The sequence below is a fragment of the Tasmannia lanceolata genome, unplaced genomic scaffold (genome assembly GCF_043159265.1).
Source record: "Tasmannia lanceolata isolate RefF3 unplaced genomic scaffold, GAP_Taslan_0.1 ptg000019l, whole genome shotgun sequence".
Classification (NCBI taxonomy): Eukaryota; Viridiplantae; Streptophyta; class Magnoliopsida; order Canellales; family Winteraceae; genus Tasmannia; species Tasmannia lanceolata.
The window spans coordinates 12276175-12302894 of record NW_027518696.1 but is presented as its reverse complement, the minus strand read 5'-3'; the positions used below and the strand labels follow the sequence as shown (position 1 = coordinate 12302894).

The following is a 26720-nucleotide window of genomic DNA, read 5'->3' as shown; positions in this document are numbered from 1 at the left end:
TCCGCAAAATTGGCTAGCAAATCCTTATACTGAAAATAATGGCCATAATACTTTTAGAGGAAATGATATCAGCACCACCATGTTTTAATAATTGCACAAACTCTGCTCGTCTTTTCTTTTCTAATCGGCTTGTGAGAGCTTTTTGGGAACTGTAATAATCTGACAATTCTTTAAATAATTAAAGATAAGTTGGGTTAGTGTACTGATATCATTTCCCTACTTTTTGGAATTATAAATAGGCTACTGATATTCGGGTTACTATGTTTTGAGTTTTGACAATAAGACAAACTCATCTTGTCTTTTATAATTTAACCATCTATTAATGGCTATTACAATTCCCAAAAAGTTCTGCAGCCAATTATAAAAGAAACTACAAAGGGAACTTGTGATTTGTCTTATTATCAAAGCATATATGGAAGTGGAAATGTCAGTAGCCTATATAAATAATGGCTTCCAAAGATGCAATGCTAATTTTAAATTTGCAAATAATGGCTTTCATTTTTTCCACTTTAAGTTTCGACTCTCCTCTCTTTTTGTGTCTCCCCCGTTCAATTTCTCTTAAGTTTTTTCCCTCCCCTAACTGTAAGCCCTAACTGTGTTCAATTAAGTAGAACTTAGGATATTGTTGAACTATAAATGATTAAATAACACCAACTCTAACCCCAAAAGAGAGGGGTCACACTTGAGGGGGGGTGTTGAAGTATAATTAATGATTAAATAACGCCAACTCTAATATCCTACTTACCTCATCTAGCACATAATCCGATGATGAGAACTCAATCTAATCTAACGGTGAGATCTCACATATTCTAGCAGGTATCAGCTCAGACATTTTCACTTCCATAAGCTAAGAATATCTGGATGTTACATTTTCGCCCGAAGTTTCCAGCCATTAGCGATATGTTCCTTTTATTTATTTTTCCATAGCAAGGCTACATTGGTACGAAATATGCTTTACAATAATTGCACACACTTAGAAAGAATAAAAACTTCCTTATGTCAAGCAACTAGCACAATCAAGATCTTCCTTGCGAATCTCGAGACCAGAATTCAACTAGTCGTGTCGAGCAAACATTAATTAGAGAAGGGACTCTCCATTGGGACCTTTTTAATATCAAAAACAAAAGTTCAACTTGGTTTTTAGCTTTGATAGTGGTGCACCGCATTAATTACAGAACAAGGGACTCTCCATTGGGACCTTTTTAATATTAAAAACAAAAGTTCAACTTGGTTTTTAGCTTTGACAGTGGTGCACCGATCACACAACTGTGTTTCCACGTGCTTTGCAAAGTCTTCTATATTAACCTCAATATAGAAGACATAATCAGAGACTCATAGAAAAGACCTTAAATTTTTTAGCATCATATAATCAGAGACTCATAGAAAAGACCTTAAATTTTTTAGCATCATCTAAGGAAGATAAGAGCCATAAGCACCTAATATAAATATACAAGTCCAACCCAAGTTTGTTCTTCAAAACTACTAACTCTTCTAAAACAATGGCTCCCAATGTATGTCTCTCTTTCTACTTCATCCCTTTTCTATTATTTGTCCTTTTCTCCTCTCCATCAATGGCTGACCTTCTCCCATCCACACCCATTGCCCCAGAAACAGCTTGTAACTCAACACCTTACCCTTACTTTTGTAAATCTATGCTCCCTGGTCATGGAAAATCCAATCTCTATGGTTATGGACTTTTTTCCATCAACAAGTCTTTGTTTATGACACGAAAGTTCGCAGCTCTAATCGACCGGTTTCTCACCCAACGATCATTTCTGCCAGAAACTACCATTCGGGCCCTTGAAGATTGTCAACTTCTCTCAGAACTAAACATAGATTTTTTGTTGAGCACTACAGAGAGGCTTAAATCTAACACTAGTCTACTTAACATCCAAGCAGACTATGTGCAGACCTTCCTCAGTGCTGTACTTACCAACCAGGAGACTTGTTTAGATGGCCTTATTTCTTCAGCTACTAGTGTTAAGAACAGTCTCTACACCCCTCTCATCAATGGTACTAGGCTCTATAGCATTTCACTTGCACTTGTTAAACATGCTTGGATTCCAAAGAAGATGAGAAGCCATTGGATTACAGGTAGGAAACTACTCTTCTCAGACATGAAATTTGGCCCAAACGGAGAGTTCCCTTTGCGAATGTCGAAACGTAACCGTGAGATCTTTGAGTCGAAAACCGGACGTAAAATTCTTCAGACGTCATCGGATAGTGTTCTAGTTAGCAACATTACGGTAGTAAGCAAAGATGGAAGTGGGACTTTCACCACCATTAGTGATGCATTGGCTGCTGCTCCAAATAATTCAAATATCAGCAATGGGTATTTTGTAATTTTCATTACAGCAGGGCTATATGAAGAGTATGTTTCCGTGGGTAAGAATAAGATGAACTTGATGATGATTGGAGATGGGATAAACCAGACTGTGATCACTGGAAACCGAAGTGTTGTCGATGGCTGGACTACCTTCAATTCTGCAACCTTTGGTAAGTGACATTTTATCTAATTTTATATCCTTTTGAATACTAAATAATTACATTTTATCTAATTTTGTGGGTTCCCAAGTTGCTTTGGGTTCCTCCTTTTTCTCTTTGGCCTCTCTGTTCTTGTGGTTGTTAGGGATTTTGATGGGTGGTGGTGCCTCTCTTCCTTTCTTCTTTTTGTGGTTGCTTTTTAAGGGTTTACTCCCTTTTGGCCTTCTTTTCTAGGCGTTTAGCCTTCTTCTTTGTAGTTCTGCATTTTCTTTTAGGCTCTGTCTCCGTTTCATTTTGCTGAGAAAAATCCACTCCAACACTTTTGACGTAAAGATGGACGTAAAATTTGTTTTATGTTCATATTTACAGCCTAAAACAAATTTAGGTCCATATTTACATCGAAAGAAACAGAGCCTCAATGCAAAATGGGTGTAAAACAAATTTTACACCCAGTTTTGTTTTTTAAAATGAACGTAAAATATGATTTACGCCAATTTTGAAAAAATGGGCCTAAAATAAAGTTGTTTTACACCCATTCTACATCGAAAGAGAACATAGCCTAATATAAAATTTGGATCTCATTCTTTACTGGGTTAAAAAAATAACATTTTATCCAATTTTCTCTCTTTTTGAGTAATCAAGCTAATTTTGAATAATTACATTGTGCTTGCAGCTGTTGTTGGGCAAGGTTTTGTTGCAGTAAACATAACTTTCCGCAACACCGCCGGAGCAATCAAACAGCAAGCAGTGGCAGTTCGCAATGATGCCGACCTGTCAAGTTTCTACAGTTGTAGCATTGAAGGTTACCAAGACACCTTATATGCTCATTCCCTTAGACAATTCTATACAGAGTGCGACATATACGGAACAGTAGACTTCATATTTGGGAACGCCGCAGTTGTTATTCAAAACTGTAATATCTTCGCCCGGCTACCTATTATTGGCCAATTCAATACGATCACGGCCCAAGGAAGAACAGATCCAAATCAGAATACAGGCACTTCCATTCATAATTGTAGTATTATGGCAGCTCCGGATTTAGCATCAAGTGATAGTTCTACAAAAACATTCTTTGGAAGGCCATGGAAACTGTATTCTAGGACTGTCTATATGCAATCTTTCATAGATAGCTTGATATATCCTACAGGTTGGTCACCATGGTCTGGGAATTTTGCACTGAGTACATTATACTACGGAGAATATAACAATACTGGGCCCGGTGCAGGAACTAGTGGCAGGGTTGACTGGCCTGGTTATCATGTGATGAATGTGTCCGATGCAAATAACTTCACTGTTTCAAATTTCATTTTGGGAGGGAATTGGTTACCTCTAACAGGAGTTCCTTTCATTCCTAACATACTATGAACATGGCCTATCCATTCTTTCTTCCTTGTCTTCTTCTTCTCATCATCTTCCCCTTATTTTTCTTCTTCTTATTATTTTTTGAATTGATGGTTTTGTAATAGTCAAGCCCTGGCAAAGTATTTTTGGGTTTCATCAATCCATTTTAATTTTTATTTATTGAGCAGCACCATTTTTGAGGAATTGGAGATTGAAGGTGTGGCCCATTGGGTAGACAATTTGAAATTTGAATTGCCATCTATTTTATACTGACAATTCTCATTATATTCTAATGAGGACATGCTACATTAAGTAATCCACCGTTTCCATATAATAATGTGTGTGATGTGACTACCTTCAATCAATAACAACAACCAAATCTTCCTATACCGTTTCAGTCCATGACTTCAGAACTTCAAATTACTTGTTTTGTAATCACGTGGAGGGTTTGGCACTCGTTAAGGTGCATTGGGAAAGGAATTTTCCAATCAATTTTCACGTCGTTAGAGAATTTTACAAATGTTTTGAGTCATTTTTATCAAAAACATGTGTAGAATTCCTTTCCCAATGCACCTTAACAAGTGCCGTAAGGGCACTCATTAACAAAACCCTTAATAAATTAGTGAAATTCACCTCCGCAAGGAGAAAAACAAATAGTCATGTTAGTCATCTAGATAACATATTATTATCCTTTTCCTTAACCTCTCATTACTAATAAATATTGAATTTATTAGTTTGTATACTCTACCAGTTGCCCCAAGGCCCAGGTCAACCCAAGTTACCGCGCTTTTGTAAATGGCTTTTGTAAATGGGATAAGAGGAACCACAGCAATGTCTTGAGCAACCTTGCGTTCTTTCTTACGTTTAATGGCTAGCACTAGCAGCTCAGATATTCACCGGAACATTTTTATCTTCTACTCTTGTTCCTAATTTACTAAGCATTAGTTCACATATTCTCATAAACACTTCCATATCTTACCATTTTCAAGGGAAGTGATATATCCGCCCCTTTTGATTACTTGAGACACCTAACATCAGCCCCTCTGCAGTCTTTGTTAGACTCCTGCTTGGTGTCCTAAGTAATCAAAAGGGGCCGATATATCACTTCCCCATTTAATGGTAAGTACATATTTTATTAAATGAGAAAAAGAGGGAAGGCCCTTGATCGAGATGGTCGGGGGTACAAGAAAAAAGAGAAGGCGAAGGCATTTCGCAGACCGGCTGTTGAATGCATGGTTTTAAATTTCGTCAAAAATTTGGTTCCATCCGAAACCGAAATTTGGCCGAAATCAATCTCACCAATCACTAAATTTCGGACCAAAATTTCGAAATTAATTACATATTACTTTTGTTCATTATCAGATTTTGGCCGAAATTTCGGTTTCGGCTAGGGCCGAAACGTATACCGAAACCGAAATTTAAAACCATGGTTGCATGTGAGAGCAGCCACCTTGGATGAATTACATGAATTAGACAAAATCTTTTGAAAAGTTGGCCTATGTAGCCTATGTGGCTGCTCTCGCATGCAACTGCTGGTCCGCGAAATGCCTTCTACGATGGTCCCTAGCAAATCCCTAAAACTAAAGTACAAGCTATCAGGGAAGCAAGAAATCAAATATCTCAAATGCAGCCATCCATGCATTCACACAGTGAGTCTGTCACACTTCACATGCTGAAATTGGAGTTAGAAATCGGCTACTCGCTCCTGAATCCCATCAATCATTTCAGGCAATCTCAAAGGATTGGGGGTGTACCATCCATCTACCTAATTACACTAAGCGAGTCTTCCTCACAATCAACCTTCGTAAGTCACTCCAGATTCTCATAACTTGTAAAATAGCTCTTGGTTGTGCTTCATTGGAATACCTTATCAAATTTGGACCCAAGAAAGCTCACATGGTCGTCCCTAGATCACCCCCAAGAACACCTATCCCCGGCTAACTCTGGGTTCCACAACTTACCATTGAAAATATAATTTAGAAAAATCTAGAAAGTCTTTCCATTTTTATAAGTTGTGCATAGGGAAATATTTTGCATAGGAATTTATTCCATAGAAAGTAATTTTGCATATGTAGTTGCTATGCTTCATAGGTGTTTCATTCTCTTATTTTCTAGGAGTTTTGTTAAAGCTACCATTGTTTTGAATTTTTCCGAATAACTTTTCTGGAATTTGTTTTGTCTTTTGTTGTTAACATCTTTTCTATTTAGGAATTGTTCCTGTCCACTGTTTATTCCATATTATACTATCAGGTAATAAGTTATTTAGAGGAATGATAAAGTGAAGGGCACACTTGTAAGAGCCCAACGGCGAGAGTGGCCCATTAGATCCCCGTTGCTTGAGCAACCTTACCTCATAGAAAATAACCAAATTAAATACCTCAATCTCAAGAAAATCGTCAAAATGCCCTTATGTCATGAAAAATGACCAAAAATAAATATTCTATATTTTTCTCAATCGAACAGTGGATTCTTAAACTGTGTAAGGATATTTTGGCCATTTTCAATCAAGTAGTGATATTTTAGTTATTTTTCATGATTTAAGGGTATTTTGGTCATTTTACTATGAATGTGGATATTTTAGTATTTTATTAAAAATAGGGGTATTTTGATTATTTTCTATGAAATATGGGTGTTTTGGACATTCTCATGACTTATGTTATATTAGATAGAGATATTTTAGTCATTTCATATAAAATATGAATGTTGAAGGATACAAATCACTAGGGTTGCGACTCGTGTAGGATTGGATCGGGTTGAGGCCATCCCTAGCCCAACCCGAGATAGCATTCCCTCAACCCTAACTTGACCCAACCCGAACCTTGGGTTGAGGATGGTCAACCCTAACCCAACCTACCTCTAAATCTCTCAACCCTAACCCAACCCATCTAGCCTGTTTTTTACAAATCAGGTCGTGTTGAGTTCGGATTCTTCTACGGCCAAACTAAAAATTACAAGAAAAAAACAAAATCCTGAAAAAATCACGATAAAATTAGAGGATGGAGGTCGGGTTCCGGTCGGGTTGGGTTACCAATGCCTCAACCCTAACCCAACCCGAGGAAATGGCAAACCAGCCCGACCCAAGTTACACCCCTAAAAATCTCCACAATGGGTTTGTGTTTAATTGAAAGGGGATATTAAAGTCTTCTAATTTGCTTTATTTGCAAAAGGAGTCTTTTAGTTTGACAATTTGCAAATAGAGTCATCTCATTTGAGTGAATTATGCAAATAAGGTCATGCCATGTATTTGTGACCAAAATACCAACGGTGAAAAGGCAAAAATTAACATGTAGAAAGACCAAAATACCTGTTATGCACAATACTAAGTTTTGAATCAAGGGTGTGCAAAAACCTGGAATATCATTTTTATATATACTAGCGATCCTGGCCGCAGTTTTTAAGGGTGTAAAAAACATGGGCCCGTCCCATCAAAACATGAGCTGTAAAGTGGTGGGTCCAACCATATACATGGCTTGGGTGGAGATTGTGGGTTCTACCCAATCTAAACATATGAGTCAAAATATTGGGCCCCACCCAATGAATGGACTTGGAGTTTGATTTCATGGGACCTGCCCTATCAAAACATATTACTAAGCATCATGCGGGTATTTTACATTTTTACAAGGTAACTTTAGCCTTTTCACATAAGAGGACACTTTCGTCTTCTTATGAGTTAAAAAATATATACCATAGGTATTTTGGTTACAAATTGGAGATTTTATATGGTGGCCGACCTTTATATGTAAACTTTGGAGAGAGAAAACCCCATACACCCTTGATTTTTATCCAACAAAAGCCCTTACTTTTTGACTTTTTGTTTTATAAAAATACAAGGGTGCGGAGTTTTTTTTCTCTCTCCGCCCTTGTTTCCACACGGTCGCCACCATGTAATTTCTCCACAAATTGATGACACGACCAAACTACAAGACTCATTTAACAAATAAAGCAAACTAGAAGACTAGTTTTGCAAATACCCCTAATTGAAATCTATTTGTTGGCTTGTTTTTGCACATACATATCATATCACATATAAGGTTTTTTATTCCTTCATTCCTTTTCTTGAACTGAAAAGAAAGAAGAATAGGAAAAAAAGGAGGTGAGTAAGGGTCGAAGCTTCCATGGCCGCCTCGTCATCTTCTTCACCTTCGTCTGGATCATCTTCTTCCTCTACTAGGCGAGATCGTCGCCGTAGCCGGAGAGACAGAGATTCTCTCAAGATCAGAAAGAAGCACAGCTCTCGATCCAAGCGGAGGCGCAGACACAGCTCCTCTTCTTCATCTGAGGATGCTTACAGGCCCGTATATCTAACCCTAATGTCCAATTTTCAATTTAGGTAGAGAAATAGTTGTTATCGTTGATTTCCCTTTTCTTAGGGTTAGGGTTATGGATTCAATTAATCTAACCCTAACATCCCATTTTCAATTTATGTAGATTTTTATACTGTTTCGATGTTATTGTTGATTTCCCTTGTCTTAGGGTTAGGGTTATGGATTCAATTAATCTAACCCTAACATCCCATTTTCAATTTTTGTAGATTTTTATACTGTTTGGATGCTATCGTTGATTTCCCTTGTCTTAGGGTTAGGGTTATGGATTCAATTAATCTAACCCTAACATCCCGTTTTCAATTTATGTAGATTTTTATACTGTTTCGATGTTATTGTTGATTTCCCTTGTCTTAGGGTTAGGGTTATGGATTCAATTAATCTAACCCTAACATCCCATTTTCAATTTTTGTAGATTTATATACTGTTTGGATGTTATCGTTGATTTCCCTTGTCTTAGGGTTAGGGTTGGGGTTAGGGATTCAATTAATCTAACCCTAACGTTCCATTTTCAATTTATGTACATTCTTATATTCTTTCGAAGTTTCGATGTTATCTTTGACTTCCCTTTTCCTAGGGTTAGGGTTATGGAGTCAAATTGTTTAATTTGGTATTTTATTGCATTGATCTTTTTTTCAGCAATATTCTGCCTTATTTGCCCAAATCTGATAATGTGATAATCGGGGTGGGTGTTTTCGCAAAAAGAAGAGCTTTTTAGATCTCATTCTCATTTTTGCCATCAATTTTTCTTTGATTTTGGAATTCTGTGACTTTTATCTGTTACAACTATGGGGTACAGTTTCTCTTGTTATGTATGCGTTTCCTGGTTTTGGTGCTTGAAATAATCAAGTCCTCCCAGATACTGATGTTTCTTGTAGGAATGGCTAAGGCCCTGTTTGTTTATGATTATGACAACCAACCTATTGTGAGTCCTAAACCGATTATTGGACTCAAATTAAGACCTTGTTCGTTTGAGATTGTGCCAACTGATTGAGTGCCCCAAACCTATTATTGGGCTCAAAATTAAACGTTATTTTGAGCCCAATAATAGGTTTGGGGGTTACAATCGGTTGTCACAATCTGAAACAAACAGGGCCTAAGACACTATTTGTTTAAGATTGTAACAACCGATTGCCAGTGCCAAACGAATTGTTGGGCTCAAAATTTTGAGGCCAACAATCGGTTTGGCACTCTTCATTTAAGATTTTGACAACCGATTGTGAGTGCCAAACCGATTTTTGGATTCAAAATTAATTTTGAATCCAAAAATCGGTTTGGCACTCACAATGAGTTGTCATAACCTTAAATGAACAGGGCCCAAGTATCTTGTCGTTTGGAGAATTCTCATTAAAGGGTTTGGAAATTGAAGTCATTGGGTGTTATGTGGGCCAGGCCCAGCTGATCTTGGCCCCTTTGGAGTAATTCTATGAAGTTGTAGTTCTGGCTATCCTTTGTTGCATCGGAGTGGCTTCATTAACCACCCCCGCTGTATTTGGATATCTTTATGAACTGATGGTTCCATCTAGCATTTGCATTCTGTTTATACTGATAAAGTTCTCATTCATGTAAAAATCAGAAATAGAAATGCAAAAGCATTTGTTTATGAACAACCGCCACAAAAAGTAAGCTTTGGAGTACCTAAGTGTTACCTGTCAGATGTTTGAGACCAGTATGTGGGGTCAAGATGGGTTCTTCTTTGACTGCCTTACTTAAGATAACTTTGGTGGCATTGTGTTGTTAATACTGAGTTGGACCAATCTGGCAATCTATATAATCTTGAAACCATGAAAGCCTGCATCAAATCCATGTGTGTGATGCGTCCTGCGATAGCTGGTCTTTGTGTCAAACGGTTTTCTCTCAATGTTTAACATTAGAAGAAACAAAAACATAGGGGTTGGCTGCACTCTTCGATGTTGATGTTTACACCTACTTTTTTTATTTACAGCAGTAATAATAGCTCTTCTGACAGTGAGCATGAGGCACCTACTAATTCAGGGAAGCACAAGCAGAATAGCAGATCAAAGAAGGTGGGAACAAGTATTTGTTTTGGAGCTTTTTTTTTTTTATGATTTTGCGCTTTTGCGTCACGTGTCTCTTTTGGTTTCATTTTATATGTTTATTTATAGACCAAAGAAAAGGATAGAAGCAAGACTCACCGGCATAAATTGCGGAAGCAGAAGCTTAGAGAGGTAGGCCGCTACGCTGTTTGTAGTTTTTTTTTAAAACATGGTTAGACATTCCCTCCAGTGTTTAAAAACACAATACTCGGATGAAAACTTGGTCAAGGTAAACTCGGTGGATGGACACCAGGTAAAGTAAAACCAAGTCGAGTCAGAAGAGTTCTTGGTTGACTTGTTAGCCAAAATCGGTCGGACGAGAGCTTGACCAAGGTAAAACTGAGTCATTTCAAAGAGTTTGTAAACAGTGGCTCCCATGGGTCATAGTTTTTGGTAGCTAACAGAAACATAGATGATTAATAAAAAGGCCTAGTACTGTTAGAAAGTTTGATATGAAAAGGAGAAAAAAAAAGAAACGATTACAAATTACTTCGCTTCATGAAAAGTTATTATAGACTTTCCATTCAAAATGTAAAAGTTATTTATTTTGAAGAAACAATAATAGTTATTATAGACCTAGATGGTTTGCACTCAATGGCTTCATAAAGAAGTGATCTCTGGAAGTCTGAACTTGCCATGTTTCGAGTTGGATAAAATAAATTCTAGTGGATACATAGAGCTTTCCATTCCAAAAAAAATTCTAATGGGTACACGGAGCTTTCACTTAGTATTGTTGTTTCCATGGTTGATCTGTTTTGATGGGGTGGAAGTTTGATCATTGTGCTCAACTTACAACTATTTGATACCAAACTGAAGGGCCAGATTAAACCTTATTGTAGATAGGATTTTCCAATTTTACTTTCATGACTACCTACTTGAAGGGTGTTGTTTCCTTCCTACTGACTTCTCCCTTTTATTCAAAATTATACAAATTTATTTGTTTATGAATGCCATCATAATTACCAACTTAATTAGTTAATTTTGCATCAAATTTACATCTTTTTCTGAATGACTAAAATAAAAGTTTTTTTTTTTTTTTTTGAGAAGATAACAGTAAATTTTATTCATAAACAGCCAGAAAGTAAATTTTAACTTTTATTTTTGTTTTGCAGAAAATAAAAGTTAAAATTTACTTCGTTTATCCTATCTGGATTTACACAGCTAGGAAGTCTATAATCCAAAAACTAGGACATGGTTGCTTTTGTTCGATTAGAAATCTTCATTGTTTTTTAGGTGCTTATGTTACTTGTTTCCTGTTTTTGGATTGGCTCTTTGACATTGGAGCTGGGGTCTGTAACCTTGTAACTGGGCTCTGGATTGGCTGGTTGGTTATTGTTTCTCGCTCGGGCTACTCTTGTCTGTTGGAGCTATATATAGAAGGACCAAATTGAGAGGAGCAGCAGTCCCGTGCAGCTTTCAAAGGTTATTCACTGTGACATAATTTATTAATAGTAGCATTGCCAGCATGCTGTTTTACCACTTACAGCTTCCTTTCGTTCTTTTGATTCAGTTCTTAGGGCGCGAAAAAGAAGATAGTGTCCGTCGCAGTGCAGTATCTGGAAAAAAGGTTAGACCTTTGACTACTTATGTTATTGCAATGGAGTTGCAAAATATAACATGGGCAGATGTTAGTTGTGAAACAACCAGTTATTCCAAAAGCTTAAGCTATTGGAGACTGCGTTATTTAATATTTTATACTTTAACACTTCCCCTCACGTGTGGCCCCTCTTTTTAGGGTTGGCCTACTCGTGGCACATGTGGCCCCCCCTTTTGGGTTGGCCATTGCATGTGGAATTTTAATACCAAGGAGTTTTAAAACCAGGACCTTGCTCTGATACTATGTGAAACAACCAATTACTCCAAAAGCTTAAGCTTTTGGAGATGGCGTTATTTAATCTCTTATACTTTAACATTAGTGATTGGTCTTTTATTCCTTTCTAGATTCTATTGAAGCTTGAGAAATCGAAGGAGGACAAGTTAGCAGAAAATAATCGCAATGAATTGCTGAAGTTTTTGAATGCTAGTTATGATTAAGTTGTATGAATGGTGGCATTTCATCCATGCGGATTTTTGGGTTTGGCATTTGAAGGAAGTGGATAAATGGCCATAAAGTCAAGTTAGCTGTTGCAGATGGCATTTAACGGTTTGGGTTTCTTCCTTGTAAACTGCAGGACTCTTCTTTTTTGGTTTTGATATGTGCTAAATTCTGTCATCTGCTTTGCAGTTTCCTATATATAATATATGATATATCTTTTCTGTGTTTGATTTTCAAGAATGCGTGTAATTTTAATATTATGTATAGCATCTGCAACTTGGTGCAGTATTTCACTTTTGAACACTCCACCTTTATATTTTATTGAGTTACCTGTAGACCAGTATGAGGTTCTTTTCTTTCTCTGTTGTTCTGGCAGGAAAAGTATTCCTTACTTTTAGTTGTAGTAATATGCTTGCTGCAGGTACTGCTTAAACAATCATTTAGAGTTCCATTGAAAGTCTTGTTGAAGTATATCAAAATTTCACTTGGGCTTCCTGGAAATTCTTTTGACGAGGCAAGGAAAATTGTACTTAATAAATTTCTTCACATCGGATTTCCTTAAATTGAAAATTTAGTGTTTAGGAACGTACTAGATTTATGGTCTTACATTGAAGACATATAGCCTTTGATGCATTCTGATAGAAAAGATTTGTTTTTTGTAATCAACTTACCAGTATAAGTAAAAAGAACAAATTGGGTACAAGGTGTGGGAGTGAAAATCATATCCCAGAATGTATGGATACATATGTGGATAAGTCTAGGAAGTATCTGACTTGTTTACATCTACCACAGTTTGTGTTTCTATAACCCCAATTTGTACTAAATAGGTCTGTCTTGTTGCTTCAATTTTTTTCTCAGAAGCAATAAATGAATTAGTTGAGCCTCTCTCTGATCCCTCAAAATTGAAACGATCACATTTTTACCAGCCGAGAATGGAAATCACATTCTTTTTATCCTAGAAACCGTTGGAACTGTCTAATTCAATTGCAGTCTCCCCTTCTGCTTTACAAAAGTTCTGTAGGGGATCTTATCAACCTTAAAGACCAATTTTTTCTTGGATTACATTCTATAAGCCTTGCAATTCTTTTCTATTTCTGGTGTTGAACAGACTAAACTTGATATCTTAGATTGCCAAGATTTAATAAGGAACCAAGGCTTTCTAATTCTCTTTCTTACTGGACTAATGTAATGGAGCTGTAAGTGGCAAAGCCCCACTATTATCAGCTGCTGAGGAGGTTGGTTCCTCTGTTGCCAATTTCTGCCTCATATGATGCGTTCTTTGGTTCTTTCCAATATAGTTGCTATTTTTTTGTTTTTCTGAAATGGTAGAATGATTTCATTAGATAAGGGAGCGGGCCAAGGAGGACCACTCCCGAATGTACAAGAGGTAAAACAACAATAAAAATAGAAGTTACAAAAAACCCTCAAGGAGGGAGAAAGTCAAACCACTCCAATGCCATACGACTAACCCCACTCCTAGTCAAAGAATCCGCCTCCCCATTGGCAGATCTCCGCACATGATTGAAAACAATAGCAGAGCCCGAGATTAGATAATCTATTTCATCAAAGATAAATGACAATCTCCAAGGAGGCAATACCACCCCTTCAACCATCAAATCACATTGAGTGAATCACCCTCCACAATAATGTGATCCATGTTGTCTCTATCAAGTCTTTTAATACCATGATAAAACGCCTTTACCTCGGCCTCCGAGGCATCACATACCCCAAGAGGACTAGAATAAGCCCACACTACTTAGCTACAATTATCTCGACACAAGCCGCCTACCCCGGCCGGGCCCGAGTTCCCACAGCTTGACCCGTCAAAGTTAATTTTGAACATCCCAATAGGAGGAGCCACCCACTGCTGAGCAATCTGAGACCTATCCTCCCTACTAAAGCAAGCTTCTCTCCACCCCTCCCATAAATCAAAGGCCAAAACAAATCGGAATGCCGGAAGACATCTCGCCCACGATATAGAGAGGGCAATAATTTTCATATATAGCCAGTACGGGGATTTAGCAACCCCCCTAAAAAACTCTTGAATTTCTCTCTTTTCAAATCACCCACTATGTTGCAAGCAAACAAATTCTCTACAACAATTTACCTTTCTCTCTCCACGGCACAAACTCCCACTCATGCATCAAATCCAGAATAGATAATAGAAAAACCCAAGATATGCCAAACCTCAGAAATATATAGCTCCATATCTGATGAGAAAAGGAGTAATGCATGAAGAGATGACCCACAGATTCACCATCATCCAAGCATAGGGGGCAATGGTCCACAAGCAACATACCCCGCTTCCGAAGGAAGTTAATCATTTGAATCCAATCGCGACAAACCGCCCATCCGTAGATACAAACTCTAGATGGACAATGAAATTTCCATACCTTGGCTGGACAATAAAGTTGTTATTTTTGAAATTTGATTTCAACCATTTAGCTATGGATTGGTATCTGCTACAAGCAAATCTTCAGAAATTGTCAAAGCTTGATTGAAGATAGCATATTTTTTATTCTCTCGACATTTTTGTTGTGGTCAAGATTTGTGTAGCATAAATATTAAGCCCTTAGTGCTTGAGAGAAAGCAAAAAGGAACCTTGCCACAATCTTGGACCTATAAAGGTTTGTGGAATACAATTAAGATGAAAGTAAAGTGATAGACTTGAAGACGGAGGGGTTTCTTTTTGGGATATTAGGTTTCGGCGGAATTTAAAGGATGAGGAGATCGAATCTTTCACACCTCTCCTCAATCTTTTAACTAACACCTATCTATCCCCTACTTTATCGGACAAGTGGATATGGACACCTGATTCTGAAGGGGGTTTTACTGTAAAAAGTTTTTTCCTGAAATTAACAATGGGAGATGGACGGGACAGCAAATGGAAACGCTTATGGCTACCCTATATACCCCCGAAGATAGCGGCTTTTGCTTGGTTGGTTGCATACAGATGTATTAATACTTGTGAAAGGCTTCAAAGGAGGAGTGTTCGGTTGGCAAGCAGATGTGCTCTATGTTGTAATAGCAATGAATCAATTGACCATCTGTTGTTGTTATGCCCTTACTCCTACGAGGTATGGATGGGGATTCTCAGATTCTTCGGAATGTGTTGGGTACTCCCAAGTCCCAAATAACATTTCAAATTTGCTCATGAACTGGACGGGAGCTTTTCATGGCTGCTTGGGGCAGAAGATGTGGAACGCTATTCCGTTCGCAATAACATGGTTTTTATGGATAGAACGTAATAACAGAATTTTCAATGATCGGAGCAAGGCTCCTAGATTTTTATGCCTCTCTATTATTATCACAATCCTCACATGGGCAAGCAGTAAAGGGGGCGTACCATATTCAATATCACATATATTGCGGAATGGATTCACAATCATCACGGAAAAGCAGGGTGTAAAGGCCATCAAGCCGATTTGGTTACCACCGCCGGAGGGCACTCTTAAACTCAATTTTGATGGATGCTCGATGGGAAATCCAGGAGTTGCGGGGTTTGGGGGAGCAATTCGCGACTTTATTGGAACCACCATTATGACATTTTCTGGACCGGTGGTTTTATGTGATGCGAACGAGGCGGAAGCTAGAGCATTATTATTCGGCCTTCGTTGGTTTAGGAATCATAATTTGGGGCCCTTAATCGTGGAAGGTGATTCAACCAACGTCATTGCATGGGCGAGGAATCAAGGTCCTGGACCTTGGCTGCTTGCAAACGTGATTGATGAGATACGAGATCTCATGGGTACCATACGTCCGTTGATAACGCATCGAAGGCGTACGGCTAACACTCTGGCCGATCGTTTAGCGAAGGAGGGAGTGGGATTATCGATTCCGAATGTTGTATTTAATGCTCCGGGAGCGAATCTCTTGTAATTCACTGTATTACATAGGGACATCTTGTCCGTTCTTCGTGTAATTTCCTTCCAGGAATTAAATAAACTGTTATCTTTAATAAAAAAAATAAAAAAAAGCCCTTCTTCGTGTAATTTCCTTCCAGGAATTAAATAAACTGTTATCTTTTAAAAAAAAGAAAAAAAAAAGTGATAGACTTGAAGTGCGTGAGTGGTGTTTCATACTGCTTGGCATTTGAATCCAGTGTATCGACAACTAAATTGCATGGACTTGGGTATGAGTGGTTGATTCGAGATTCGACTGTTAGGGATCAGATTAAAACTTACTGCAGAAGACAAGTAAGAGCATTAACTGCAGGCCCAAGCCCATGCCTTAAAGTGGCTATGTTATCCCACGGCCCATCTAATGAATAAGTGGCCACCAGTCCATGTGGGTCCCACAGTAGGTGTGGCAATTTTAGTTGATGTTACTTATTTTTTTAGCATTATCTATTTCTTTTATAAGTTATTGGCTTTATTTGTTTGATAAGTTTTAATTTGTTTTATTTTTATTAGGAGTGTCACTAGATAGACTTGAATTCGTTGTAGATAATTAGTGCTCTGAGATCTTCATCTAGGTGTGATGCCTAGAGAATTCACTAGAGTGATTCCAGTGTTTGTTCCTCTATTTATTTACTGTTAAAGGTACTTTTTTTTTATGGGATTTGCTAGCGTCCGTCGCATATCGTTCATCGCAGATGGTCTGTTGCATGTCAGATGAGCCACCTCATGAATGAAGACAAAAGCTGCTGTAAAGTGAGCCTGTGTGGCTGGTCTGACATGCAACAGACCATCCACGATGGACGCTATGTGATGGACGCTAGCAAATCCCTTTTTTTATTATAAAATTTTCATCTATTTCTTGCTATTTTAGGGACTGAACCTGTTAGTTGGTCATAAATCATAATTTCCCTTATTCTCTTCCTCCTATACCATCTCTCCACTTCATTCCACCATCTTTATCCATCGCAAACACTGTTAAACCCCTAACCTTAAGCCTCTCAGCCACTCCCTTGTTTCTTAAACCTTGATTACCTTTTGAATGCTTCAATATGAGACCTACTTAAATCCCAGCCTTGATCTAAAACCAACGATAATAGCATTTGAATAGACATTTGTGACATTTTCCCTTTTGGTTCTTCATCAGCAACATGTGTACTTAGTGTTGAACTCGACGGATCCCAAAATAAGGATTTGTGGATTCAATGATATATTTTAGTCCTTTTTAGAAATTTAATATTTTTATATACAAATATGAGTTATAACAGGTTATATAATGGGGCTTTTTTTTAATGGAAGAAGAGGAGCAGGTTATATAATGGGGGTTTTAATTGTTTATGTAAATTTAGCGTTTATTTTCATTTAAAAAGCATACTATTGCTAGAAATATATACTTAGTTACCCTTTATTAAGGTGGTTTGGTCTTTTGTTACTCTTTGTATATAAGGCATTGAATTCTTTAACAAGGTACACATTCACTTCTTACATCCATCAAAACCCTCGATCCTTCTTCCTCCTCTTCATTCCCAATGATCTCTCTCTCTCTCTCTCTCTCTCTTCTATTTTTCCAACTGCACACAAACCCTAATCTTTGTTTCTATCTCAAAATCTCATGCAAATTGTATTTTATTTTTTTCCTCTCAATAATATTATATATTGGGAACACTATGCAAACCCTAACCATAATCCTAATCCCTAAACCTCACTCCTTGTCTCAATTGTCTCTAATAGCGCCCCTTTCCTCTCTGCTACCATCTTCTTTTGCAACCTCTGCCATCAATCTAATCTCCTTCAGAGAGATCAAATCCTTCTCATTTGAATGTCCTTGGAGCATTTCTCTATCATCTTGAAAGTCTAACCATCCCCTAGATGAATGTGTGTAGAAGGGAGGAGGTGACAACACTCTTAGAGAAGTCGAACGCCCTGCTGGGTGAAGAACTCAAACTATTAAATCTATCACATTTAAGACTAGCTTATCATCACATGGATAAATTCTACTCTCCAAAGGTTCTTTCCTAATTCTTAGACATGACCTTTTCTAGCATTCTGTGGCGAAACAGAACACCAATACATCCCGTCCCTCTAAGCTAAACGGAATGCGGAGTAAAAAACTATTGATAGCTAAACTTATGACCCAAAAGGAGTTCACTATTGCTAGAATTATACAGTTACCCCTCATTAATGTATTCTAGTCTTTTGTTACTCCTAGTATATTTGACACATGATGGGTATGAAAAGATCATTATTCATGCAACTCTGATACTCAGTTCATGCGGGAGTGCCAACAATAGATGATCTCACAAAATATTTACGTTCAGCATACAGGCAGGGATTCTCAAGCTTTAATCTGTAAGTTTGTGTGCTCTTAAAGTCAAATAAAGGACTGTTACAGATGTAAGCAGCCTGTTTCTAGGTCTGGATCAGCTCTAAATAAGTTTTGGGAGAGCATAATGAATATTCAAACTGGTCGGGGTGAAGGAAAAGGAGACTGGTGGGATGGTTTTGAACAAGGAATAGTTCATAGTCGTGGTTTGTTTTTTTTAACACAAAAATTTCAGAATCAACTCCAGGTTGAATAAGTCAGTTCTTATGCGGGTCTGTAAACGAATCAGATAGGTAATAAACCTGTGACGGTAGTATTATCAAGGACATAATTGAATTTTGGGTAATTTAATGCTGGACAGAATTTTAGAAATTTGTTAACAGTTCTGTAATTAAATTGATTTTGTCTGGATCTAAATTTGCAGCAGAAAAATCTGTAACAGATGGAATCTATTTCTATACAGCATGGTTATAAACAGGGTTTAAGGTGGTGGATAAGGACAGTTTGTAAGGCTTTAATGACTGTCATGAGAAGTTAGGGTCAAATGTATGGTCTATATGTGATAAAGGGAGCAAGGATAATATGGTTTGAAGGTTCTGGGGAGATAGGTACATGTATCCAAGCTTGGAAATGCTAAGGGATTGGTTCTGAAACCAATAAGGTTCACGAGCGGCATGCTAGAGTTTCTGCGTGGTCGCAAGGCAGCAGGTTGGTTTCTGGGGAAAGGAAGTCGTGGACATGGTAGGGCATAAAGGGATGAGGCCAAAGATGTGGGTGGTGGGGCAGAGATATAGGGCTTAATGGTGAAAGGCTTGATGCTTAAAGCCAAGGGGAAGGTAAAGATAGGAAAAGAGGTCAGTGGGGAAAGACAAAATCAAATTTAAACAAACAAAATACGACCCAGGATCTCCTAAGCAATGGTATCATACGAAGTTTGGGATTATAAACTTAATTTTTAGTCATCATAACACATCCCCTAAGCAACCTCTTGGAGGATCTAAAACTGTGGTTGCTTTATGAGTTCTTACAAGACTCCAGTCACTATATTGTGTCATCTTTGAAAAACTAATGCTAACGCCACTGATGCGATTTACATGTAAAATTTGCTTAGAAAGGACAAGTAGTATCTTGGTGTAGGTGGCTCCTTGTTGGTGCTGAAGCTTAGATGGCGGGGACACTTATGCTAAAATGTAGATGATAATTAACTGTTTTCTCTCTATTATTTCTATCATAGCTGTATACACGTTTCCTTTACTGCAATTTCATCCCATAGAAACTACAGATTGTATACAATGCAGTCTATAAATCCAAAAAATTGTATACATACTGTTTTATCATCATATTCTGTTCCTACTCGAGAGTGATTATCAATAAATGCAGAAAAAAAAAGAACAGTCCAAAAAATCCCTGATTTGTGTGAAGGACATGTAGGGGTGTAAATGGATATTTGAAAATTCAATTACCGTTCGCATCCGAATCCGTTTCAAGTGAATATTATCCGAATCCGTTTCAAGCGGATATTATCCGAATCCGTTTATGAGATATCCGGCTCTTAGCGGATGCGAATCTGGTAAATGGTTTATCCGATCCGTTTAACATCGGAATCCGAGAAGTAAATCCTTTTTATTTATTATTAATAATATAATTAATATTTATTTTTAGTAATGACACATTATCTTTTGTTTCTATAAGAAAAGTGAATATTCTTTTTAGAAAAATAAAAATAAAAACAAAAATAGCCCAAACCCATTCCATCAAAATAACCCAAACCCATTCCATCGTATACAAAAAAAGAAGAAGGAAAAACCCAAAAACCACTACCAACACTATCATCCATCCATATCGCCTCCTTCTCTCTCTCCGCCTTTGTTTTAAAAGAAAGAAGAGGATCTCATATATTTTAGGGTTTGAGAGTTAATTTTGTAAAGAGAATGTAGAGGTCTAGTTTTAGGATTTGAAAAATTCATTCGAGTAAGTAGGAGAAAAAAGATAAAGTGTTGCAATAAAATGTTCGATATCCGACGGATACGAATTCGGTAATAGATATTAAATATCAGTCGAATCCGAATTCGGATAGTGTATACTGCAATCGAATTCGGATATAGCCATATCCGCTCCGAATTCGATCCGTTTACACCCCTAAGGACATGCTTTAGTTGGTAGACTTATCAAGCCAAGAAAATTCAAATAAAACCCCTCACAAGAAAATTCTTACAAGTAGAGAATATGTAACGGTGAACGAGGCCCGTGGCTGCTCTATTTTTTATTTTGAAATCAGGGTCTTAGAAGTTAGAACTGGGATGCATATTCATCTTCTGAAATCAATCGCGAAAAAGTATAAAACAGAGAAATAAACACACAAAAGGAGGAAAAAAGACGAACTAGAGTTGCAATGTTTCTACATGCTAATTGAGATTTTTTTTTTGATCGGTAATTTGGGGTTAAGCAGACCCCCACAAGCTATATTAAAAAGAAAAAAGAAAATTTACAATCTAGGATAGATCATTCCTGATACATCATCAGAAATAATTTTTGCAAGTTCCTTTGGAACCAATTCAAGAGGAATTGAGTCTCCTTTACAGATACAGTTGGGTTTGGATAAGAAGTCAGCTGCTCTATTGCCTTCACGCCAAATGTGGGTCAGCTTCCAGCTCTCAAAAGAGATGAGCATGGATCTAATTGATTCGAGCGTTGGGATTTTTCGCCATGGGCACGGCCAAAACAGGTTTATGGCCATAACAGCGATGAGCGAATCAGATTCTATCCACAGCCTCTTAACTTGGTGCTTCACGGCTAATTTGATTCCATGATGGATGGCTTCAATTTCTAATTCTTGGATTGGGTGAGGATTGCAGTTAACAGAGAAGAGAGAAAGGATTGTACCCTTGTGGTCTCGGAGAAGGCCTCCAATCGAGGCGGTATCACTAGCCATGGAGGCGTCCGGATTCAACTTGATCTCATAGGCAGCAGGAGGTTCCCAATGACAGAATTTTGGTTCGGTGGCTTTGCTGAACAGGGGAAGATTAAAGGAGTTGGAAATTCTTTGGTTTTCTTCAGAGTCTTCTTCTTCTAGCTTGAGGGCCAAAATACGAGACCCCGTTGCACTGATAATTCTACTTAAAAGGAACCTTTTATGGGTTTTTTTTTTGTTGAAATAGTCTCGAGTTTCTTTCCTGCCAGAGCAAGTAGATTGAAGCAGTGAGAAGAGTTCGAATAAGGGTGTAGGTCTGCCCTTTTTTCTTGAATTTGCTCCTAATCTAGTTTTCCTCATCGGATAGGAATTTTTTTTGCTTTCTTTTATCTGAGATGCGGCGGAGAAACACTCGCCATATCCATGCCGAGTAAGAGCAGTTGAAGAAAATGTGGTTGACACTTTCGGAGGCAGAATTGCAGAGGAGGCAGGAGCGATCATGGTTGGGGCCGAGGAAATGTAGGTTATCTCTGGTACTCATTTTGTCCTGAAGAGCTTGCCAAGCTGTGATACTGAACTTCGGAGTGTGACCGGCGAACCAAACTGATGATACCCAAGGAGGTTTAGGATTAGGAGATCTAACGGCGTTCCAAGCACTACGTAGCCTGAATTTGCCATCAGATTCCAGGGAAGATTCCGGCTTCCCTGGAGAGGAATGACGAAATGTCAGAGGAAAAATTTAGAAAGCTTTTATGTTTGAGAGTTTTTTAGTGTTTTGGTGGAGATGCTTAATGAAAGGTTATCTTTTTAGCAGAAGGCTTATCACATGGCCTATGGCCATTAGCTTCAACCATTTTGGAAATAGTTGATGTTTGTAAGCTCAGACCGTCTTTTCAGCACCGGTTACAAGTGGGCTAACAATGAAGCCGATATGCTGGCTAAAGATGACATTTTCTGATATATTTTCCTATTCGAGCCTTGTTATTAGCAGCGTTTTTTGAAGGCAATTTCGCAGATAGCCATTTCATGGCTGAGTTTTGCACAAGAGAACAGCCACGTAGGCACACTTTTCAGCAGATTTTGTCTTATTTGTTCAATTTATCTGAAGTGGCTGTTCTCTTTTGCAAAACTCAGCCGTACAATGGCTTTCCACGAAAATGCCTAGCAAATCCCATACCTAGTTTCATGTTGATCTGAGGCTAAGGCTAAGGCTAAGGCTCTCTCTCTCTCACTCTCTCCCCCCCTCTCTCTCTCTCTCTCCCTCCCTCCCTCCCTCTCTCTCTCTCTCTCTCTCTCTTGTTGGTAAGGCTATATGTCTCTCCCGTTGGTAAGTCATTCTTGGTCTTGTTGGTAAGGCTATATGTCTCTCCCGTTGGTAAGTCATTCTTGGTTGTCCTAGTCGTTCCGCAATGGTTTCTGAATTGCATAGATAATCACTGAACTCGCCACTTCCTGTTTCTTATGTGCAAAAGGTTTCTTAATTTCCGTCCAATTCTGTTGTTGCGGATGGTGATAATAATTTACTAGAGATATTGGTAGGCAGTATGGAATCATCTTCTTGTAATAGTACTTGTAGTTATATTTGGCACCCTTGATCCCCTAGCTGTGGTGCCATTAGAATTCAGCCTTGAAGAGGCTGCTGGGTTTTTCTATTCCACAATATTCGTGGTGATCTTCCAATGAAAGATAGACAGGATTGGGGCCGACCCCCACTTCTAATGGTTTATGATAAGCGATAGAAGTTGTTCAGTTCCACTTTCTACTAGGAAATTGAAGATGAATCACAGAAGACCGAGGAGTTTGGCTTAGTTTGAGTACAGGGTATTTATGTGATGTGAGATTATATTTCTGACCCATTTTATACAATGAGAAAAGGGTTTCTGCGCTCGAGCGCAGATGGGTTATCTGCGCTCGAGTACAAAAGTCTCTCCTCATTCGCTGTTTATTGTAGGGCCCAGCTTTTACAAACGAGAAATCATATTTTATAAAAGACAATCGAGCCCTCCGCTGCCTTCGTATTAATTGAAAAATGACAGTTGAGTCCCTCCTCAAGGAACAAATATGATTCTCTAAAATCTAGGGTATTTTTGTTCTCTTCTCTGGTTCGAGCTCCCTCTTTGGTTCTCTCTCTCTCTCTCTCTCTCTCTCACACACACACACACACACACAAAATAATTCGAGACCCTAAACAAAAATTTGAAACCCTAAAAGGGCTGCAAATGTGAGAAATCATCTCTCTCTGTGAGAGTGCATGGGTAACATGTAAACAAAACCCTTACTTGAAGGAGAACGAGTGGAGGGAGAGACCGAATCGCGAGGAAGGAGAAGATCTGCAACTTCTAACCCAACTTCTCTCGAAATAATTTTACTCTTTTCGAGCGAGGGATCCTCCTTCAAGCGAAGTTGTAGATTGGCGAGCGGGAGATAGAACTAGAGAAGGAGAACAATCGGAAATTGCGAGGGAGAGACAGAACCGAAGAAGGAGAGCAATAGAACTGTAGCTTTTTTTAACTGCTGTAAAATGGAAGAGATAAAAGGGCTCGTATAACTTGGGACTCGACAGTCATTTCCTATTTAATACAAAAGGATCTGAGGGTTCGACTGTCATTTCCAAATATTGTATTCTCTTTTGTAATACCGAGGGGACTCACATTGTGGACGAATGAAATCTGTTTTCTCGCTCGAGCGTAGATGGAGCAGATAACCCATCTGAGTTCGAGCGCCGAAACCCTTTTCTCTTATACAACTCCCCCTTTTCTTTAAGAGTTTGGAACAATACTCAACAAATTTATTCTACAGTAAAAAACGAAGAAGAAAATATTAGCATTTGTTATATGCAATTTTACAACATAAAACAAAATTTACCTCCATTTTTACGTCGAAAGAAAGGGAGAACTAGAGACATTCTTGAAAAGGATGTCGAAAATTTGGTATGAAATCAAATTTGTGCCATATGGAAAGCTACTTTAGCCATCTTTGCTTTCAAAATTGAATTTATTATAAGATCAACTAATTCTTATTCTTGTAATTTTATCTCGATAATCTTTGTAGGAATCAAATCATTAGCTAATTCGTTAAAACAATACAAAGCACTTCAAGCAATCTCCTTGAGAAGATAAATATGAATCTTCTCTAAACCAAATTAATTACTAGTCAAGTACTTATTTCTCATGATCACAAATTACACTGTTTGCACCAGAACAAACATATTGTGTAAGATACCAATTTTTTACCTTACGGTTAGATATCTCCCTCAAGTACACACTTCTCTTCATCCCTGAATTTATGGGAAAATCGTAGCTTTATTATGGGAAAATTCTTGAAGTAACTCAAAATCCTAAATGCCAATAATGTTATAGGGGAATTATTGGTAATGAGTATGCTTATTGAAAGTCTCTTCAATTTCAAACTGGTTTTTACCTTCTGCTCTTCCCAAGCAATTCTCTCAGATTCTCTACATGAAGAGTTTTCCAAATTCTCTAAACCAAATCTTTCTTTCAAACTAAATTTATTTGATTCAGTTAAAATTATGGAATCATTTGGATTCTAAAATGGAACTTCAATATTTTGCCCCAGATGTTTCCACCCTTTTTTTTCTAGGGAGACATAAAAAAAATGGTGGGATAAATATAAGTTTGATCATGTTTGAATTGCTGAGGAATGATAGATGCAAGGGCGCCCTTGTATAAAGAGACGGAAAAGGGCTCTTGATTCGATCCACGTCACCTTTTCCTTTTCCCTCTCTATCATTCCTCTTGTCAATGCTACATACAAATCTCCATCTAAAGAATGCTCTTCAAACCCAAAGTCTCTCTTTCACATACTTAAACAACAACGCAAGGATTGCTTAGTCATCTTCATTACTATTTGATGAAGAACATAATAGTAATGTTCTTGAGATTCTACTTTTAGAATAATCCAGAACCTTATGTTGGTCACATGAGAATCCAAATGATTCTCATTATCTTCAACAGGATTAGATTCACCTATTTAAATTAATCAAAGATTACTAGAGTTATGTAAAGAAATATTGGAGAATTATTAAGAAATAAATTGATTCGAAAAAGCTCCTCTCCATGGAGTTGTGTCACATGACTCACATTCTATGTTGAAGGCACGTCTGAATTAGAAAGATGTCTTCCTCGTCTTGTTATCAATTACAGACCCTTAAACAAGATTTTGATATGGATTAGATGGTATCATTCTAATTGCTCATAAGTTGGGTTACCTATGTCTGTCGTCCTAATTTTTCCATAATAACAGTCTTCGTGCCCCACAATTTTGCTACACAGAACAAAAAAAGGAACAAAAGCACAATAAGTAGAACAAAATAGTTCTTTGTATATGGTAGGTTCACAAGACTAAATTGTAATAAATCATGCAGACAAAAGTTTGGTGATTGCCAAAGCATTGCTGCATAGCTTGTAGAACTCCGCACTCTTATCAGTTAACATCGATTTATATCCGGGTTGTTCTTTGAAGCCCTCCTCACATGTGTCCGAGTCGGACATGGCCGCAGTCACCCACACATTCACATCATTGTAGCCCTTCGAATCCAAGGCTGCAATCGAGTCCTCGATTTGCTCTATGGCGTCCAAGTAGCTCTCCGAGCAATCGCTGAGGCATTGTTGTATGAAGGAGTCTGTGGTATTGTTAAGCAAAAGGGTGATGTGATTTGATGTCTCCATCGCGCTATCGGCCGCAGCATGTAGTGCAATCGAAGCGAGGCCTTGGAGATCGGCGGTTTGGCTTTCGGACGATGATTGGAGGGACGCAACACATGTGTCATAGTACAATGTGTGTTTGCAAGTGTCATGGATCAAATCTTTTCCGGGTTCGGTAGCTATAATGTTGGGTGGAATGGAGAGGGTGAAAAGAAGTGTGACAAGAAGGAAAGGGTGAAGGATAGCCATGTCTGTGTGAGATTAGTAGAATTTGTACTGTTTTTTCTTTGCTAATTTGTGTTTAGGTATTGTGAGTGTAGAGGTAAATGGAGATGTTATAAAGGAGATTTCGTTTGAGGGTGGTTTTGGGTTTGTCCTACAGGTTGAAAAGTAGGAAAGGTGCCCAAAATGGGAGTGTGAGACCCCAAGTGAAGGCGAGGAATGCGCTAGGCCACTTGATAGAGGGAGAGAGACTTCTTCTTTGTGGTCATTTTTGTGGCTAGAATTCTAAGACTTGCACATCGGATCTCTAGTTGGTTACTGGGAGAAAAATATGGATAGAGATGTGAGACTTCTTCTCAACTCGGAGTACAAGGAAGAACTGATCAAACTAGTGTCATTTTTTTTGCAATTGATTGAGAAAACTAGTACAGGAACAAAAATTTGCCAACAGTTATAGTTACTAAC

The 26720-nt window shown here is 38.0% G+C and overlaps 1 protein-coding gene and 1 pseudogene across 2 annotated transcripts; both read left to right on the top strand.

The window, feature by feature from the left end:
- Window positions 1–1499: 1499 nt before the first annotated feature.
- On the top strand, window positions 1500–3849 carry LOC143852322 (pectinesterase pseudogene; annotated as a pseudogene).
- A 3970-nt stretch (window positions 3850–7819) lies between these two features.
- LOC143852748 (uncharacterized) lies at window positions 7820–12595 on the top strand. Of its 2 annotated transcripts, none has more exons than XM_077362327.1 (6): window positions 7820–8116; window positions 10093–10174; window positions 10274–10336; window positions 11582–11626; window positions 11715–11771; window positions 12146–12595. In XM_077362327.1, exons 1-6 carry the CDS (start codon window positions 7941–7943, stop codon window positions 12236–12238), a joined length of 516 nt encoding a protein of 171 aa, XP_077218442.1. In that variant the 5' UTR covers window positions 7820–7940; the 3' UTR covers window positions 12239–12595. The 2 variants fall into 2 exon arrangements, with proteins under 2 accessions (XP_077218442.1, XP_077218443.1); XM_077362328.1 differs by having other exon boundaries at window positions 7822–8116; window positions 10096–10174.
- The last annotated feature ends 14125 nt before the right edge of the window (window positions 12596–26720 follow it).